The sequence below is a fragment of the Meleagris gallopavo genome, unplaced genomic scaffold (assembly GCF_905368555.1).
Source record: "Meleagris gallopavo unplaced genomic scaffold, MGAL_WU_HG_1.1 scaffold_42, whole genome shotgun sequence".
In the NCBI taxonomy this organism is placed as follows: Eukaryota; Metazoa; Chordata; class Aves; order Galliformes; family Phasianidae; genus Meleagris; species Meleagris gallopavo.
In genome coordinates this window covers 13,543-32,398 of record NW_028147054.1, presented here as the reverse complement: position 1 = coordinate 32,398, position 18,856 = coordinate 13,543, and the positions used below count along the sequence as shown (strand labels likewise).

Genomic DNA, 18,856 nt, shown 5'->3' with positions numbered 1-18,856 from the left:
GAAAGAAACCCACCTCCGTGGATTCCCCCGTGGTCTACCCCCTCCACAGCTGGGGCCCCGAATACCAAATCGTGACACCCAACGTGGGCACCGACGGCTATGGCGAATTCACGGTGGTTGCGTGGGATGAGCCCACAGATGCCCAGGTTCACCTCAAAGCCACGGTGACATACCAAGGCCAATCCTACCCTCGGGGCTCCGTGCTCCCCATTAAACTGAACCCTTTCCAAGCAGCCCAGCTAAAAAGCCCGGCAGATATGTCTGGCACCCGCATCGTGGCACAAAAACCCGTGGCCGTCTTCACCGGTCCCACGTGCGTGGCAAGACTCCCCCAATTGGACCACGGGTTTGAGCAGCTCCCCCCCGTTTCCAGGGGGGGCAACCCCTTCATCGTCCCTCCTTTGCCTTTTGATGCTCAATCTGATATCATTTACGTCTAAACATCCCAACCCACACTTGTGGAATCTCAACATGGGATGAGTAGATCCGCTCGGGACCTCCGGGCCGGTCGCTCAACGCTCTACGGACTCCAAGCCCCAAATACTTTGTATCTCTCTGCCAATGCTGGCATCCAGGTCATTTTTTTTGGTGACGGAGGTAAAAAAGGCCCCTTCACTTACGATCCGTTTTTTAGGACCATCCCAGATGTCTCCAGCTATTGCCTACCCCATAATGTCTTCGCTCTGGAGGGTTATGAGAATTACGTTCTACTGATCCCCAAGACCTCAGAGGTGGCTGGGATAATGCTCAACAAAATCCCCTTGGGAAATACCATGTGGGTGCCCATCCCGGGCACGGAATACTCGTGGGCAAGGCAAAGTTTGGGCAGCCATTTGGCTGTCCATACAGTGGAGCACGGGAAGTCCCCTTTTGGGGCACTCAGCATGGGGATCCGGGAGCAGAAATCCTATGGGCTGATGGCAGTGTGTGATAGTGGTGAGTGCCCCACAGTCCACCTCCACCTCTCTTTTCCCTTCCAAAGTGTCAAAAATGGGGCAGTGGCACGTGGCAAAGCCACATCAAAATGGATTCCTCTGAGTCGGGTGCCTCTGGTGTCCCCTTTTCACCCCTGCAGCATCTGCAAAAGTATCTAAAAAAGATTTCTTTGAGCTGAAATTTGGGTTTCCTCTCGTATTACAAGGACTGGTAGCTCCGAGAGGAAATAATTCAACCAGCAGGTTTAGGAGGGGATAATGATGGATAAATGCATCCCCCTCCAATTAATCACAGAATTACAGAATTGTAGGAGTTGGAAGGGACCTTGAGAGGTCTTCTAGTCCAATCCATTCTCCTCCAAATAAAACACCCCCCTCCAAATAACCCACCGGCCCTCCAAATAATCCATCCCCCTCCAAATAACACATTTCCCCAGGGCTGCATGTGGCAGAAAAACAGAGCTGGCCACGAATGGTGTGTGATTTCTCCTAGATCCGTGCCGGACCACGCAATGCCGTGCAAAGGAAAGCTGCAAAATGGAGAAGGGGGAAGCAGTGTGCGTCCACGACTACATGGGAACGTGCATGGGGTCACGGTCCCTGCAGTACCACACCTTCGATGGGATGGATGTGGATATCCAGGGTGGTTGCACTTACACCATTGCCAAATATTGTGGTGCTGATCCCAGCCTGGTTCCTTTCCTCGTGGAGGAGAAGAAGAGTGAAGGAGATCTCAAGGAGTGGTTGACCAACGTCTTCGTGCACGGCTACAACATCTCCATCCAAATGGGAGAGGGTGGCAGAATCCAGGTGGGTTCCTGTGAGTTGTGTGGAGGTATTTTGGTAGGGGGGGGGGGGGGAAATACTGTGCCAAGTGAGATTGTAGGGAGTGAAGTTGGAAATAAATATAAAAAAAGGAAAAGGGAAAAGGAATAAAAATAGATGAACAGGAAAGGGAGAGGGAAAGAGAAAAGGAAGAAGAAAAAACAGGAAAGGAAAAGAGAGAAAAGGAAAATGATAGAAAAAGGGAAAAGGAAAATGAAAGAGAAAAAGGAAAGGAGAAGGAGAAGGGGAAGGGGAAGGGGAAGGGAAAGGGAAAAGGAAAAGGAAAGGAAGAGAAAGAGAAAAGGAAACAAAAGGGAAAGGAAAGGGAAGAGAAAAAGGGAAAGGAAAAGAAAGAGGAAAAGAAAAGGAAAAGAAAGAGAAAAGGAAAATAAAAGGTTAAAGAGAAAAGGAAAAGGAAAGGAAAGGAAAAGGAAAAGGAGAATGAGAGAGAAAAGGAGAAGGGAAAGAAGAAGAGAAAAGAAGGAGAAAAGGAAAAAGAAAAGGAAGGAAAAGGAAAAGAAAAAGAGAAAGGAAAGAGGAAAAAGAAGGAAGGCCAGTTTTCTGATATGAGATGAGGTTTCTCCCGCACACAGGTTTTGATAACGCAGTTCTGGTCTCAGCACAAAGCTCAGAATTTGAAGGCAGCATTCTCCCGTGGGTTGCTTCACTTATTTCCCCTGTTTCCATGGAAGCTTTGGGGTTGGTTTGGGCTTCTTCAGGAAAGAACTGAAAATCGATGATTTCTGGAATCGTTTTTTTTTTAAAAAAAAAAGCAAGAAAAAGAAAAAGAAAGAAAGAAAGAAAGAAAGGAAAAGTTGAAATATATTTTTTCTCTTTCATTTTGAGGTCAACAACCAACCCACCACCCTACCGGCCAACCTGCAGAATGGAAAGATCCAGATCTCCCAAAACGAAGGCAGGATCGTCCTACAGACAGATTTTGGGCTGCAGGTGACCTACGACGAGGACTGGGCTGTCATGGTGGCAGTGCCCAGCAGTTATTTCGGGGCCACCTGTGGGCTCTGTGGGAACTTCAATGAGGATGGGGAGGATGAGATGAAGCTTCCCGATGGCACCGTGGCCGCCGATGCAACGGATTGGGCTGAGAGCTGGAGAGATCCCTCATGCCTGGAGGACTGGAGAGAGGGAGAAACACTGCAAGAAGCAGTGCAGGACACAGTGGGACAAGGTGAGCTTTGATGTGTGGTTCTGGAGCATTTTGGGGGGGAGAAAAAAGGGGTTCTGTGCCAAGTTGTTGTTTGTAGACGTTGACTAAGCCAACGTCTCTTGTGTTGGGGAAGAGTTGCGTTGGCCTTTTTGTGCCAAACCACCCAAAACCCACATTGTCTGACTTCAGATGTCCGTTAACACATGGAATAACCTTGAGTTTTTCCATGAGTTGTCCACATAGGGCATCTCGGGAGCCCCACATTTCATGTAGGGATCGAATGAGCCAACGTCTCCATCATGGGTGAAGGGTCGTGTTGGTGTTTTTGTGCCAAACTGCCCCCAAATCCACGTTGTTTGACTTCAGATGTCCACAACACACAGAATAACGTTGAGTTTTCCCCAAGAGTTGCCCGCGTGGGGCATTTTGGAGACCCTGAATTGCTTGTAGGAACCAATTGAGTCTCCATCACTGGTGAAGGGTTGCGTTGATTTTTTTTTTGTACCAAGCCACCCCCAAATCCACATTATCTGAATCCAGGGAGCCAAACGGATGGCAAACAGTCCTGTGAACCCCATGAGAAATGCACTGTGGACAGAAATGCCCCACGCCGCCGAGCCACCAAAACCTCCACCTGCATCGGGACGGGCGATCCTCACTACACCACCTTTGATGGGAGGAAATACGACTTCCAAGGGACCTGCGTCTACCAGTTTGCTGCCCTCTGCTCATCCGACCCCGCTCTCGTCCCCTTCAACGTCACCGTGGAGAACAACAACCGGGGCAGCAAAGCTGTGTCCTTCACCAAAACCGTCACCATGGAGGTGTACGGCGATGTCATCAGCATGAGCCAGGAGCACCCGCAGAAGGTGAAGGTAGGTGGGCTATGAGGACACCCTAACCCTGTCCCTAATCCTAACCTTAACCCAAACCCAACCCTAACCATAACCCTGGCGCAAAGGATTTCCAAAGAATTGCCCCCAAAATTCCCCAAAATATTCCATCTCCGAAATGTTTCCTTGACCACCTCACGGAAACCCTCCCCATGAAAAGTGTTTTGAAAAATACCCCAAGTCTTAATTGACCTGCGTTGGCCGTAAGACTCTCCTGAAGCCAAGGATTTCCAAAAAAAAAAAAAAAAAAAAAAAAAAAATCACTTCGAACTCCATTTTCCCAACAACGTTTCACCTCCAAAACATTTTGCAAGAGCCCCCAAACACCCAACCGGCTCACACAGACCCTCCCCCAACCCCCGAGTTGCGTTCCCCAAATCAACCCCCCAAATAATCCCCTCCCTTTAGCTGAACGGGGCCTTCGTGGAGCTCCCTTTCACCCGCAAGGACCGTTTCGAGCTCTACCACAGCGGCGTCCACGGTTTCATCCGCACCTCCTTTGGTTTACGGGTCAGCTTTGATTGGTACAGCTACGCCCGTGTCATCGTCCCCGACGCCTACGCCGGTGCCACCTGCGGCCTTTGTGGCAACGCCAACGGTGACCCCGAAGACGACTTCACCTCCCATGACGGGAAGCAAATGGAAGATGAAATCCGTTTCGCTGACAGCTGGAAGGTCAAGGATGTCCCCGGTTGCTCGGCGCGTTGCGTTGGGGATTGCCCGACGTGTGGCGAAGAGCAGAAGAGACCCTATCGTGGTGATGCATTTTGTGGGGTCATCGGGGCGAGCGGGGGACCTTTCCGGGATTGTCACCGTGTTGTTGATCCTGGGCCGTTCCTGGAGGACTGTGCTTTTGATGCGTGTCAGTACAAAGGACGGAGGGATGTCATCTGCAAAGCGGTGGCTGCCTATATGACCGAGTGCCAAAGCAATGGGGCTGCTGTGGGGCAGTGGAGGACGCCGTCGTTCTGTGGTGAGTGGGGGGAATTTTACCACCCCCGACCCTTTTTAGGGCTAATAATTAGTTTGAGCTCAACGTCTTGGCTACGCGATCCCAAAGTGCCCCCAGATTTGGGGTTTATTTCCCCACTGAATTGTCCTGTCCTCTCCAGGGGTCCAGTGAAGGCTTATGGGATCCCAAAGTTCCCCCAAATTTTGGGTTTATTTCCCCATTGAATTGTCCTGTCCTCTCCAGGGGTCCAGTGAAGGCTTATGGGATCCCAAAGTGCCCCCAAATTTTGGGTTTATTTCCCCATTGAATTGTCCTGTCCTCTCCAGGGGTCCAGTGAAGGGTTATGGGATCCCAAAGTCTCCCAAATTTTGGGTTTATTTCCCCATTGAATCATCTTGTCCTCTCCAGGGGTCACGTGAAGGGTTATGGGATCCCAAAGTGCCCCCAAAATTGGGTTTATTTCCCCACTGAATTGTCCTGTCCTCTCCAGGGGTCCAGTGAAGGCTTATGGGATCCCAAAGTGCCCCCAAAATTGGGTTTATTTCCCCATTGAATTGTCCTGTCTTCTCCTTTTACGCCTTCTCAAGGGTCCAGTGAAGAGTTATGGGATCCCAAAATGCCCCTAAATTAGGGCCTACTTCTCCACTGAACTGTCAGATCTCCTCCTTTTCTGCTTCATCTTCACAATTCCCTTTTTATTCTGCTTTTCCTTGCGGATTCCCTTATTTTTATTTCCTCTTCTTGACAATTCCCTTTTTTTTTCTCCGTATCTTCTTGACAATTCCCCCTTTTTCTCTCCTTTTCCTTGTAGATTCACATTTTTTTCCCTCCTCCTCTTCACAATCCCCCTTTTTCTCTCCTTTTCCCTGCAGTTTCACTTTTTTTTTCTCTCCTTTCTCCTGCAGACTTACATTTTCCCCCTCCTTTCCTTCACAGCTCCCCTTTCTCACCTTTTCCCCGCAGATTCCCTTATTTTTTCCCACTTCTTGACAATTCCTTTTCCTCCTCCCCCTTTCCCCCCCCCTCTTTTTCTCAACAACCCCCTTCCTCCCCATCCTTTTTCCCTATAACTCACTCCCCCCTCACTTTTCTCCCCCCTCTTCCTCCCCCCACAGCCCCCGTCTGCCCTCCCCACGCTCACTACGAGCTCTGCGGTGCTGCCTGCCCTCCCACCTGCCGTCCCCACGCCCTCCCCCAGGGCTGCACATCAGCCCCGTGCACCGAGGGCTGCTTCTGCGACGTCGGCTTCATCCTCAGCGGCTCCGAATGCGTCCCAGCATCCGACTGTGGCTGCGAACACCGCGGCCTCTACTACAAGAAGGGCTCAGAGTTTTACTCTTCGTGCCAGGAGCTCTGCGTTTGCAAAGCCGGCGGGGTGACGGAGTGCAGGCCGGCATCCTGCGGCGCCCACGAGGAGTGCAGGGTGCAGGATGGGGTGCTGGGGTGTCACCCGCCGGCTACGGGCGCTTGGTGGTCTCAGGAGACCCCCACTACGTGACGTTTGATGGTAGAGCCTTCGACCTGCGAGGTTCCTGCAGCTACGTGCTGGCCAAAGTCTGCAAACCTGAGCGCGGTTTGGCCAACTTCTCGGTGCTGCTGGAGCACGACGGAGGGGGACGGGCCAACGTGGCGCTGGTGAAGAAGGTGACAGTGAGCATCTATGGCTACACGGTCAGCATGGAGCAAGGACGGCGCTGGGAGGTGATGGTGAGTCGGGAGCAATGCTTGGGGCAAGGTCTGCGTGGCGCGTGTGCAAAAATCCCCTGCTGCATGCATGCGTGCGTGTAGAGCCTCTCAGTTGCACCCACGCATGCAAAAAGTCTCCTGGTGCGTGTATGCATGAGTGCAAAAATCCCCTTCTGCTTGCAAGAAAACATCCTCCATATGTGTGTGAATCTCTCAGTTGCACCCACGCTGGTAAAAAGCCTCCTGGTGCACGCATGCGTGCATGCAAACCTTCTGGATTGCATCCATGCTTGCAAAAAACACCGCCTCCTTGCATGCATGCGTGCATGTAGGGTCTCTCAGTTGCACCCATGCTTGCAAAAAGTCTCCTGGTGCGTGCATGAGTGCAAAAATCCCCTGGTGCTTGCAAAAAACCCACATTCTCCTGGCGCGTGTATGCATGCATGCAGAAACCTCCCCGTTGCATCCCGGGGCGTGCAAACCTTGCAGCATCGCAACACGCGCATGCAAACGGTGCAACGTTGCAAGGTGGGCGCACAAACCTTGCACGGATTGCACGCTCCAGGTGGACGGTGAGCATTTCACGTTGCCGCTGGCGTTGGAGGACCAAAAGCTCCAAGTTGGGCAAGAGGGGACCAACCTCGTCCTGCAAACGACCTCAGGCCTCCGTCTGCTCTACAACACAGCCACGTATCTGCTGGTCACCATCCCCAAGGCTTACCTGGGTCGCGTGTGTGGACTGGGGGGCAACTTTAATGGAGATCCCGGTGACGATTTCCTGCTCCCCGATGGATCCCCGGCCAAGAGCACGGAGGAATTCGTCAGCTCTTGGAAAACACCTTCAGCTGACGGCGGTTGCACCGAAGGTTGCGACGGGAAGCCGTGCCCTTCGTGCGATGCTGCCGCCGTCGCTCCGTACGGAAGCGGGGATAAATGTGGCATCATCAGCGACCCAACGGGGCCTTTTGGGTCGTGCCACCATCGGGTGAACCCGGTGCAGTATTTCCAGCATTGCCTCCACGATGTTTGTGCTGCCAGTGGGGCAAGGGATGCTTTGTGCCACAGCCTGCAGGCTTACGCTGCTGCTTGCCAAGCTGCTGGTGCTGAGATTGGAGGGTGGAGAACGGCGGCGTTTTGCCGTAAGTGGTGCAAAAGATCCCCAAATTATCCCCTAAGTATCCCCAAGAGAAAAGCTCAGGTCCCGTTTTTCCTCTTGATCCGTATTTCCCTGCAGCGGAATTTCTCAGTTCGGGCTTTTTATGTTGCTGTCGTTGCTGTTTTGGGGGGCAAATATTGGATATTTGGAGCAAGGCGTTGCATGGATTGTCAGCACCAAACCGTGCATCGCTTCTTTTTCCTTAAATCATCCCCCAAATCCATGAGATTATCCCAAAACGTTTGCAAGCTCCACCTGAAAGTCCACGAAATGGTGTAGAAGGTCTTTCAAATAGTCCCCAGAATCCATGAGATGGCCCCAAAATGCTTTCAGACCTTCCCCAAAATCCCTGAGGTTACGCAAATGTTCCCACAAATCCACAAAATAGCCCAGAAATGCTTTCAAACCTGCCACAAAATCCACGAGATTGACCAAAATGCTTTCAAATATTCCCCGAAAATCCAAGAGGTGGCCCAAAACGTTTGCAAGCCTCCTCTAAAATCCACGGGATCGCACAAATTGCATTCAAATCTTCCCCCAGATCCTTGAGATGGACCAAAATGCTTCCAAATATTCCACCCAAAATCCATGAGATCTCACAGAAATGTTTCCAAATCCCCTCCAAAAATCCATCAGGTTGCCCCAAACTTCTTCAAATCCTACCCAAAATACACGAGGTTGTCCAAAATGCTACCAAATATTCCCCCCAAAATCCATGAAATAGAGCAGAAATGCTTTCAGGCCTCCCCCACAACCCAGAGAATCACGCAGGTTACATTCATATATTCTCAAAAAATCCATTAGAAAGCCCCCAGATGTTTTCAGACCTTCCCCAAAATCCACGAGATCACCCAAAGTGCTTTCAAATATTGCCCCGAAATTGCAGGAAACAGCCCAGAAATGCTTTCAGATCTCCCCCAAATCCACAAGATCACGCCGAAATGCTTTCAAACCTTTCCCCAAACCCACAAAAAATCCCATCAACCCTCACAGACCTTCTCCAAAACCCACGAGCTACCCCAAGTTCGCCTTGCAGACCACCCCCAAATCCACGACATACCCTTGGCTTTCAAACTGGGGGGTTTCCCATCACCCAGATTGGATTTACCATATAAAAAAACAAAAACAAAAACAAAACAAAACCCAATTTCTCCCTCTTTCCCAGCCCTCTCCTGCCCACCCCACAGCCACTACGAGCTCTGCACCCGCACCTGTGACTTCACCTGTGCCAGTCTCTCCGTGCCAACCCCGTGCAGTTGGCCATGCTTTGAGGGATGTCAATGTGACGATGGCTTCCTCTTCGACGGCAGCTCCTGCGTGTCCCTGGAGAAGTGTGGCTGCGTCCACCAGGGGAGGTATCTCAAGGTGAGGTTGACCCGAAAGGTTTGGGATGGGGATGGCATCGGAGATTTGTAGGGTGGGGGGGGTCGTTCCATCTGGTGGAATGAAATTATTTGAGGAGGGGGCGGGGGGAGGGGGGAGGGGAGGGTGGTTGGTTGTGGATGGAGAAGGTTGTCCTGTATTGATGAAATGGGATCCGTGATAGGGTTGGTTGGCCCATCAAGCTGATGTGATGGGTTTGGGGTGCCAGTCCTTGATGGGATCAAATGTTCCATCTTGATGTTGTGATGGATTTGGGACACCAATCTTTGATGACACGGGTTGTCCCATCTGGATGATGTGATGGGTTCAGGGACGAAACTTTATAGGGCTGGTTGTCCCATCTCAATGCTGTGATGGATTTGGGGTGCCAGTCCTTGATGGGATCAAATGTCCCATCTGGATGATGTGATGGGTTCAGGGACACGATCCTTTATAGGGTTGTTTATTCCATCAAACTGATGTGATGGATTTGGGGTGTCAGCTCTTGGATGTCCCATCTCAATGCTGTGATGGATTTGGGGTGCCAGTCCTTGATGGGATCAAATGTTCCATCTGGATGATGTGATGGGTTCAGGGACACGATCCTTTATAGGGCTGGTTGTCCCATCAAACTGATGTGATGGATTTGGGGTGTCAGCTCTTGGATGTCCCATCTCAATGCTGTGATGGATTTGGGGTGTCAGTCTTCGCTGACGTGTGTTGTCCCATTTGGCTGATGGAAAGGGTTTGGGGTTTTGGTCTTTGATGCCATGGGTTGTCCCATATTTGGGAATTCAATCTTTGACGGAGCTGGATGACCCATGGATTCAACGCAACCGGTTTTTGGACTCAGTGAGGTGGGTTGTAGTTTCATTTTAGGGAGAAACCTCCGAAATCTTGCAATTAACAGCGTCCTAAAATGCCTGTTTTGCTCCACTGGACCTCTGAAGGGCTCCCTTTGGGATTAAGGTTGAAGGTCTTCCTTTGGGACAGGAGCCAAAGATCTCCTTTTGAGATTGAGGTGAAAGGTCTTCTTTTGGGATTTAAGTTGAAAGACTTTTGGGATGGAGGTTAAAGATCTTGTTTTGGGGGTAGAGGTTGAAGGTCTTCTTTTGGGATAAGAGTTCAAATGTCTTTTGGGTGAGAGGTTGAAGGTCTTTTGGGTGAGAGGTTGAAGGTCTTTTGGGTGAGAGGTTGAAGGTCTTTTGGGGTAGTTTGAAGGTCTCCTTTTGGGATTAAAGTTGAAGGTCTTTTGGGATAGTGGTAGAAGGTCTCCTTTGGGGTTAGAGGCTGAAAGTCCTTTTCTTCTTGATGCTGCAGAGAATGGTTCACTTCTCAAGTTGCTCACATTTCTCCCCTTCAGCCTAGTTTTATTCTTCCCACACACGGGACCTCTTTCCCCTTTCAAAAGCATGACAAAACAGGGGGGAACAGGGATAAAGGACTAATTAACCTCGGAGTTCTTCCTTTCCAGGCGGGTGAGATCATCACCTCCAACAACTGCACCACGAAATGCCACTGCCACCCATCACAGGGACTCACCTGCGAGGCCACCCGTTGTCCCCCAGATGAGGTCTGCGTCGCTCGGGAAGGGAAACAACGATGCCTCAAGCAGGAGGGACGATGTCAGATCTCTCCTGGAGCCTCCGTGACCACGTTTGATGGGGTGGGAGGAAGGCTGCCCGACAGTGGCACCTACAAAATGGCCGCCCTCTGCGACGAGAGGTCGCCCCATTGGTTCAAGGTGGTGGTGGAGGTCAGCGAGTGTCGGGACGATGGGATTCCAGCTGCTGTGGCTGTCTTTGTCTTCTTCCGTGAAGCTTTCATCACCATCAATAACAACATGGAGGTTTGGGTGAGCCAGCTCTGCCCCCAAAAGATGGGGCATGAGTTTAAGGTGCAAAATTTGGGGGGGGGGAGGATGGGGGGGGGGAGGGGGGATTTTCCTGTTCTCTTGTGCGTACAAGGTTGCTTATCCTTTGGGTGCAGAATTGGAGATTTTGGGCATGAATCACTCCTTCAGGATGAGGATAAAGGTCTTTTGAGAAGCTGCAGGTTCTCCTTCAGGAGCAGAGGTTGAAGGTCTGAAGGTCTCCTTTAGGGTAGAGATTGAAGGTTCTCCTTTTGGACAGAGGTTGAAGGTTTCCTTTTGGGTAGAGGTTGGACAGAGGTTGAAGGTCTCCTTTTGGAACAGTGGTTGAAGGTCTTTTGGGGTAGAGGTTGGAGGTTTCCTTTTGGGGTAGAGGTTGAAAGTCTTCTTTTGGGACAGTGGTTGAAGGTCTTTTGGGGTAGAGACTGAAGGTCTCCTTTTGGGGTAGAGTTGAAGGTCTTTTGGGGTAGAGGTTGAAGGTTCTCCTTTTGGGGTAGAGACTGAAGGTCTCCTTTTGGGACAGAGATTGAAGGTCTCCTTTTGGGGTAGAGATTGAAGGTTTCCTTTTGGGATAGAGGTTGGACAGAGGTTGGAGGTTTCCTTTTGGGACAGTGGTTGAAGGTCTTTTGGGGTAGAGACTGAAGGTCTCCTTTTGGGGTAGAGTTGAAGGTCTTTTGGGGTAGAGGTTGAAGGTCTTCTTTTGGGGTAGAGGTTGAAGGTTCTCCTTTTGGGACAGTGGTTAAAGGTCATTTGGGGTAGAGTTTGAAGGTTCTCCTTCAGGAGCAGAGGTTGAAGGTCTTGTTTTGGGGTAGATAGAGGTTGAGATAGAGTTCTCCTTTCGGGACAGAGATTGAAGACTCTTTCAACTTAGATGTGAAGAACTCCTTTTGCGACAGAGGCAGAAGGTCTCTTCTTGGGGTAGAGCTTGACGTTGAGCTGGTTGGAAGGAAAGAAGCTCCCCAGGAGCAGTTTTGGAGCAAAATATTACCCAAGATCATCTCCAGCAGACTTAAATTGAAGGAATTTTTGCTCTGGTTCAACACGTGGTCCCAATGGTCGCACGTATGGTCGTGGCACAGCCCAACACATTTTGCTGGGTGACTTCAAGAGGGCAATTTGGGGTTGGGCTTTTGTTTGTTTGATTTTTTATTTTATTTTATTTTATTTTTGAACTGATTTTTACCGTTTTGCACCAATTCAGGTGAACGGTCTCTTCACCCGCCTCCCAGCCCCGGTGTCTGAAGCCATTTCCCTGGATGTGATGGAGAGGAACGTCACCATCTCTCACACCTCGGGGTTGGAGGTGATTTTCAGTCCCAGTGGGGAGGTGACGTTGACCGTGAAAGCCACTCTGGTCAACCACCTCTGTGCCCCCTGTGGCAATTTCAACGGGGATGCCAAGGATGACCTGAGGTTGCCCAATGGCCGCGTGGCCGAGAGCATTGCTGAGGTCGTCGATGCCTGGAAAGCCAAGGATTTTGCAGGATGGTGAGTGAAAGATGGAAAATCCCCTAAAAAAAAAAAAAAAAAAGGGCTGATTTTTGTTAATTTTTAACCCTGGGCGAGCAGAAGGGTAGGGAAAAAAACACCCACGGGGCATTGAGGGGTTGGGAGAGGTTGGCAACGGGAAAGGACTTCTCCATCTTCTCTGGTTTCATCCACAGCGATTGAGACACAAAAGCAAAGGAGGTTATTCTGGTAAGTGAATTTTCTTTGCTGTCGCATCCCACGCTGAAAAATAACTCTGCTTCAGCCCCGTGGTTGGATGAGGATTTGTGTAATTCTTCTTAATGAGTTCCTCTGGATAATTGGGGTTTTCAGCTGCTTTGTCCCTGTGAGATGGGAAGGGTGAAAGAGGAGAAAACGGAGGGATTTGGGTGAAGAGCCATTGCATCAGGAAAAAGGAAGGAAAATCTTGCCAAATATTAGGAGATTTTGTCAAATATCAGGTGATTCTGCCAAATATCAGGGAGGTTTGCCAAATGTCAGGGGATTTTTACCAGTGCATAGGTGTGGACAGAATGAACCCCATAAAACACGACAGCATTGAGCAAAACTCACATTTTGTGGCCTATAAAACATTTTTTGCTATAGATGTGGAGAGAATGAACTCCATAAAACACGATGGCATCCAACCATACCCTAATTTTGGGGCCTACGAAGCCTTTTTCCTATAGATGTGGACACAATGAACCCCATAAAACACGATGGCATCCAACCATTCTGTAATTTTGGGGCCTACAAAGCATTTTTCCTATAGATGTGGACAGAATGAACCCCACAAATCCCTACGGGGTCCCATTTTGGGACCCACGCACCACTTCTCCCCGTGGACGAGGATGAGGAAGGTTCAGCCCTTCCTCCCCAGCTCATCTCCTCTCTTCCAGCCGCGTCCCCAACCCCGTAAGGATGGAAGTGGAAGCCCCAGTTTACCCCGCTCCGTAACGACGCCGTGATGGGGACGGATGCAAGAGGATCCCACGCACTTCTCCTAATTAATTACACACAGCAATCAGCACTTATTAATTTCTGCCTATGGAGGTAACCAGGCGGAGCTTCCGCACGCTCCGATGGGGCCCTGTTATGGCGGGAGGTCACGTGATCACCAAAATACCAAAATTTCCAAATTTTGGTGGTCACGTGACCTCTGAAATTTTAAAATTGGAAATTTAAGCGGAGATATCCGGCCTCAAATTGCTGAGAAAAAAAAAATAACCAACCAAAAAATGTTTTATTTTGGGTTGTTTTGATCCCCAAAGGACCCACCAACGCCGAGGGGAAGAAATTGAAGTCATCTGACCCAAATCTCACCTCTTTTCCCTCAAAAAACCCTATTTTCCTATTGGATGCCTCCATTACGGCCCTGCCTCTGCTGTCACGTGACCACCAAGATATAAAATCTCCAAATTTTGGTGGTCACGTGACCTCTGAAATTTTAAAATTGGAAATTTAAGCGGAGATGTCCGGCCTCAAATTGCTGAGGCAAAAAAAAAAAACAAAAAAACAACCAAAAAACGTTTTATTTTGGGTTGTTTTGATCCCCAAAGGACCCACCAACGCCGAGGGGAAGAAATTCAGGTGGTCTGACCCAAATCTCACCTCTTTTCCCCCCAAAAAAACCCCTCTTTCCCCATTGGATGCCTCCATTACGGCCCTGCCTCTGCTGTCGGGTAAAGCAATAAAACTTCTTTATATTTTTTTTTATTTCTTTTTGTGTTTTTTTTTTTTTTTTTTTGGTTGGTTTCACCTCTCGTTTCGTTTTGGTTGCACCTTTTCCAGCTTTTTAATATACACGTATGTGTGGATAAGTTTATTTTTAGGTAATTTTCAATGGATCCCCTTCATTTCTTTGCAGTGTGTTTTTATATACCCAAGATACGCCCGGACGTAGCTTTAATTTTTTTTAATTAGCTTTTAATTTATTTTTTTTAATTATTTTTAAAAGCGAAGCAAAGGAGAACTGCAATGCAAAGCAATGCAAAGTGACAATGAAATGCAAAGCAAAGCAAAGCAATGCAAAGCAAAGCAAAGCAAAGCAAAGCAAAGGGGCACTGCAATGCAAAGCAATGCAAAGAAATGCAAAGAAATGCAAAGCAAAGCAAAGCAAAGGAGAACTGCAATGCAAAGCAAAGCAAAGCAATGCAAAGCAAAGGAGAACTGCAATGCAAAGCAAAGCAAAGCAAAGCAAAGCAAAGCAAAGCAAGGGAGAACTGCAATGCAAAGCAAAGCAAAGCAATGCAAAGCAAAGCAATGTAAGAATGCAAAGCAAAGCAAAGCAAAGGAGAACTGCAATGCAAAGCAAAGCAAAGCAAAGCAAAGCAAAGCAAAGCAATGCAAAGCAAAGCAAAGCAAAGCAAAGCAAAGCAATGCAAAGCAAAGCAATGCAAAGCAATGCAATGCAAAGCAAAGCAAAGCAAAGCAAAGCAATGCAAAGCAAAGCAATGTGAGAATGCAAAGCAATGCAAAGCAATGCAAAGCAATGCAAAGCAAAGCAAAGCAATGTAAGAATGCAATGCAAAGCAATGCAAAGCAATGCAAAGCAAAGCAAAGCAAAGCAAAGCAAAGCAAAGCAAGGCCCGGCGCAACACAAATCCCTGAACCTTTCAACACCCCAGCAAGAAAAAAAAGCAAAAAAAAAAAAAACCCCACACAACCCCCCCCCCCCTCCGCCCCTCCCCCCTCCCCTTCCCCCCCATCCACGCACTTTGCAAAGCCGCCCCACGCACTGAAACTGAACCCAAGCATCCCGGATTGTGCAAGGCTCCCCTCCGCTCCCTTTTGTTTACCTCCAGGGCTCAGCAAAGGTTTATTTGTGTGTGTATTTGTGTCTGTTTGTGTGTATTTGTGTCTGTTTGTGTGTGTTTGTGTGTTTTTGTGTGTGTGTGTTTGTGTGTGTGCACCTCCCCCCCCCCCATTCCCCCATCCCCCCCCCCTCCCCCTCCCCATCCCTCCAGCTCTGGCTTCTCCCATTGCAAAAGCAAAGCAGAGAAACGGGAAGCTGAGCGTGGGAGGGTTGAAATTCCCGGACGTTGAGGTTGGAGAAAAGCCAGGGAGGGGTTTTGCAACCGGAGTTGTGTCGGTTTTTTGGGTTTGTTTTGTTTTTTTGTTTTGCAAAGGCCACAGAGCTGCCATTCGGGGGGGGGGGGGGGGGGGGGGGGGTCAGGAAGGCGATGCACGGGGAGGGGGGGAAATGCTGGGGGGGGGAGGGGGGATATAAATTGTTTGCAGCTTTTGCAAAAGTCCCACTTTCTACTCGTGCAAAAGCCGTCTTGTTTTTCGCTGCAACTTCTGCAGAGCTCCCGGCCTTCGCTGAGAGATTTGTTTTTTTTTTTGCAAAAGCCCCACTTTTTTGGGTTGCAATTTTCTGCAAAAAATCCCACTTTCTGGATGCATCTTGTTGCAAAAAAAAAAAAAAACACAAAACAACCCACTTTATTTAACCTGGGATTCGTGCAAAACTCTTTTTTTTTTTTTTTTGCTGCAACTTCTGCAAAACTCCCAATTTCTGCTGCGATTTTTGCAAAAGTCCCACTTTGTTGATGCAACTTTTTGCAAAAGCCCCACTTTATTTAAGCTGGGATTCGTGCAAAAGTCTTTTTTTTTCCCCAGCAACTTTTGCAAAACTTCCCGTTTTTGCTGCGATTTTTGCTGAAGTCCCACTTTTTTGGATGCAACTTTTTGCAAAACTCCCACTTTCTTTTAGCTGGGATTCGTGCAAAACTCTTCTTTTTTGCTGCAACCTCTGCAAAACTCCCAGTTTTTGCTGTGATTTTTGCAAAAATCCCACTTTTTAGATGCAACTTTTTGCAAAAATCCCACTTTCTGGATGCATCTTTTTGCAAAAATCCCACCTTTATTTAACCTGGGATTCGTGCAAAACTCTTCTTTTTTGCTGCAACCTCTGCAAAACTCCCATTTTTGCTGTGATTTTTGCAAAAGTCCCGCTTTTTAGATGCATCTTTTTGCAAAAATCCCACTTTATTTAACCTGGGATTCATGCAAAACTCTTCTTTTTTTGCTTCAACCTCTGCAAAACTCCCAATTTTTGCTGTGATTTTTGCAAGAGCCCCACTTTGTTGATGCAACTTTTGCAAAAGTTCCACTTTCTGGATGCATTTTTCTGCAAAAACCCCGTTTTATTTAACCTGGGATTCATGCATAAGTCCCACTTTTTTGCTGCAGCCTCTACAAAACTCCCAATTTTTGCAAAAGTCCCACTTTTTTTTTTTTTTTTTTTTTTTGTGAAAATCCCACTTTATTTAACCTGGGATTCGTGCAAAACTCTTCTTTTTTTTTGCAGCAACCTCTGCAAAACTCCCAATTTTTGCTGTGATTTTTGCAAAAGTCCACTTTCTTATGGCTGGGATTCATGCAGAAGTCCCACATTTTTGCTGCAGTTTTTGCAATTTTTTTGCACTTTCTTGGCAACAATTTTGGCAAAAAAAATCCCACTTTTTTTTTTCCAGCAACCTTTGCAAAACTTCCACTTTTTGTGTTTGTTTGTTTGTTTTTGCTGCAACTTTTGCAAAACACCAAATTTTTTGCTGTGATTTTTTTTGCAAAGCTTCCACTTTCTTTTACCTGGAATTTATGCAAAAGTCCTTTTTTCTTTTTCTTTTTCTTTTTCTTCTTCTTTTTCTTTTTCTTTTTCTTTTTCTTTTTCTTTTTCTTTTTCTTTTTCTTTTTCTTTTTCTTCTTCTTTTTCTTCTTCTTTTTCTTTTTCTTTTTCTTTTTCTTTTTCTTTTTCTTTTTCTTTTTCTTTTTCTTTTTCTTCTTCTTTTTCTTCTTCTTTTTCTTTTTCTGGCAACATTTGCAAAATCCCCACTTCCTGCTGCGTCTTTTTGCAAAACTTCCCCCCCCCCCTTTTTTTTTTTTTTTTGCATCGACTTCTGCAAAACTCCCACTTTTATTTTTTTTTTTTTCCCCCGCTGCAAATGCAAACTGAGAAGTGAAATCATCCCGTCCCTGGAGCAAATGCAAAAGTTGCAATGCCTCCACCTGCTGCAAATGCGGCCAACTGCAGCGATGCAACCCGATGGAAATGCAAAACGGAGGGGGGGGCAATCGGTTGCAACAGATTTGTTGATGCAAAATGCAAAATGCAAAATGCAAAATGCAAAATACAAAAAAAAAAGTGCAATGGTTTCCCCTGGTGCAAATGCAAATGCAACCGGAAGTGCAAATAAAAATGCAAACGCAGTGAAAATGCAGTTGCAAATGGAAATGCAAAAGCAAGTGCAAATGGATCTGCAAGTGCAACTGCAAATGGAGATGCAAGTGCAAGTGCAAATAGAAATGCAAATGCAAAAGCAAATGCAACTGGAAGTGCAAATAAAAATGCAAATGCAAAGAGAAATGCAAATAGAAATGCAAATGCAAGTGCAAATAGATCTGTAAGTGCAAATGCAAATGCAAATACAACTGGAAGTGCAAATAAAAATGCAAATGCAATGCAAATGCAGTTGCAAATGGAAATGGAAATGCAAAAGGAAGTGCAAATGGAGATGCAAGTGCAAATGCAAATGGAGATGCAAATGCAAATGGAGATGCAAATGGAGATGCAAGAGAAAACTCGATTGCAATAACAAACAGGAGTGCAGTTGCAAATTGGGGGGATTTGGGGGGGATTTTTGGGGGGGATTTGGGATATTTTGGGGGACAAGGGGGTATTTGGGGGGCATTGGGGAGAATTGGGGAATTTGGGGGTATTTTGGGGATATTTGGGGGGAATTGGGGGTATTTGGAGGCGTTGGGGTGTTGGGGGAATGGAGGCATTTGGGGGATATTTGGGTATTTGGGGGGAAATTGGGGTGTTTTGGGGGGTATTTGGATATTGGGGGGACATTGGCTCCAAGGACCCCCCCCCCAACACCCCACTGAGCCCAACACTCCCCCTAAGAGCCCCCAAATCCTTATAAGGACCCCGCCAACCCAAAACCACCCTTGGGATCCCCTTAAACCCCCCTAAGACCCCCAGGACCCCCCAGGGACCCTTCCCCCCCCATCATCACCTCAGTGACCCCCAAAATCCCTCCTGGGACCCCAAAATTGCTCCAAGGATCCCCAGGACCCAACTCAGGACCCCCAACGCCCCCCACAAGAGACCCTGAAAAACACTTCCTTCCCCCAAAATCACATCAATGACCCCCCCCTCCCCCCAAATCACCCCCAGGACCCCCAAAACCACCCCAGGAACCCTCCCAACCCCCTTAGGACCCCCCAGACCCCCAAGACCCCCTGAACCACATCAGGACCCCCCACAGATCATCCCAGGGACCCCCGCACACGTCTTTAGGACCCCCAACCCCCCCACGACCACCCCAAACCACGTCAGGACCCCCCCAAGATCACCCCAGGACCCCCAAAACCACCCCAGGAACCCTCCCAACCCCCTAAGGACCCCCCAGACCCCCAAGACCCCCCTGAACCACATCAGGACCCCCCACAGATCATCCCAGGGACCCCTCCCCACGTCTGTAGGACCCCAACCCCCCCACGACCACCCCAAC

At 48.5% G+C, this 18,856-nt stretch overlaps 1 protein-coding gene across 1 annotated transcript; it reads left to right on the top strand.

Annotated features, from left to right (window-relative positions):
- Positions 1-5: 5 nt before the first annotated feature.
- On the top strand, positions 6-14,051 carry LOC104916533 (IgGFc-binding protein-like; the record flags this gene model as incomplete). The annotated part of the gene is given in 12 exon segments (XM_085215452.1): positions 6-936; positions 1,429-1,745; positions 2,607-2,949; positions 3,469-3,803; positions 4,230-4,794; positions 5,889-6,224; positions 6,227-6,480; positions 7,025-7,598; positions 8,781-8,980; positions 10,452-10,832; positions 12,049-12,335; positions 13,235-14,051. Coding segments are annotated over 12 exon segments (4,581 nt in total), but the record flags the coding sequence as incomplete, so codon positions are not given.
- Positions 14,052-18,856: the final 4,805 nt, after the last annotated feature.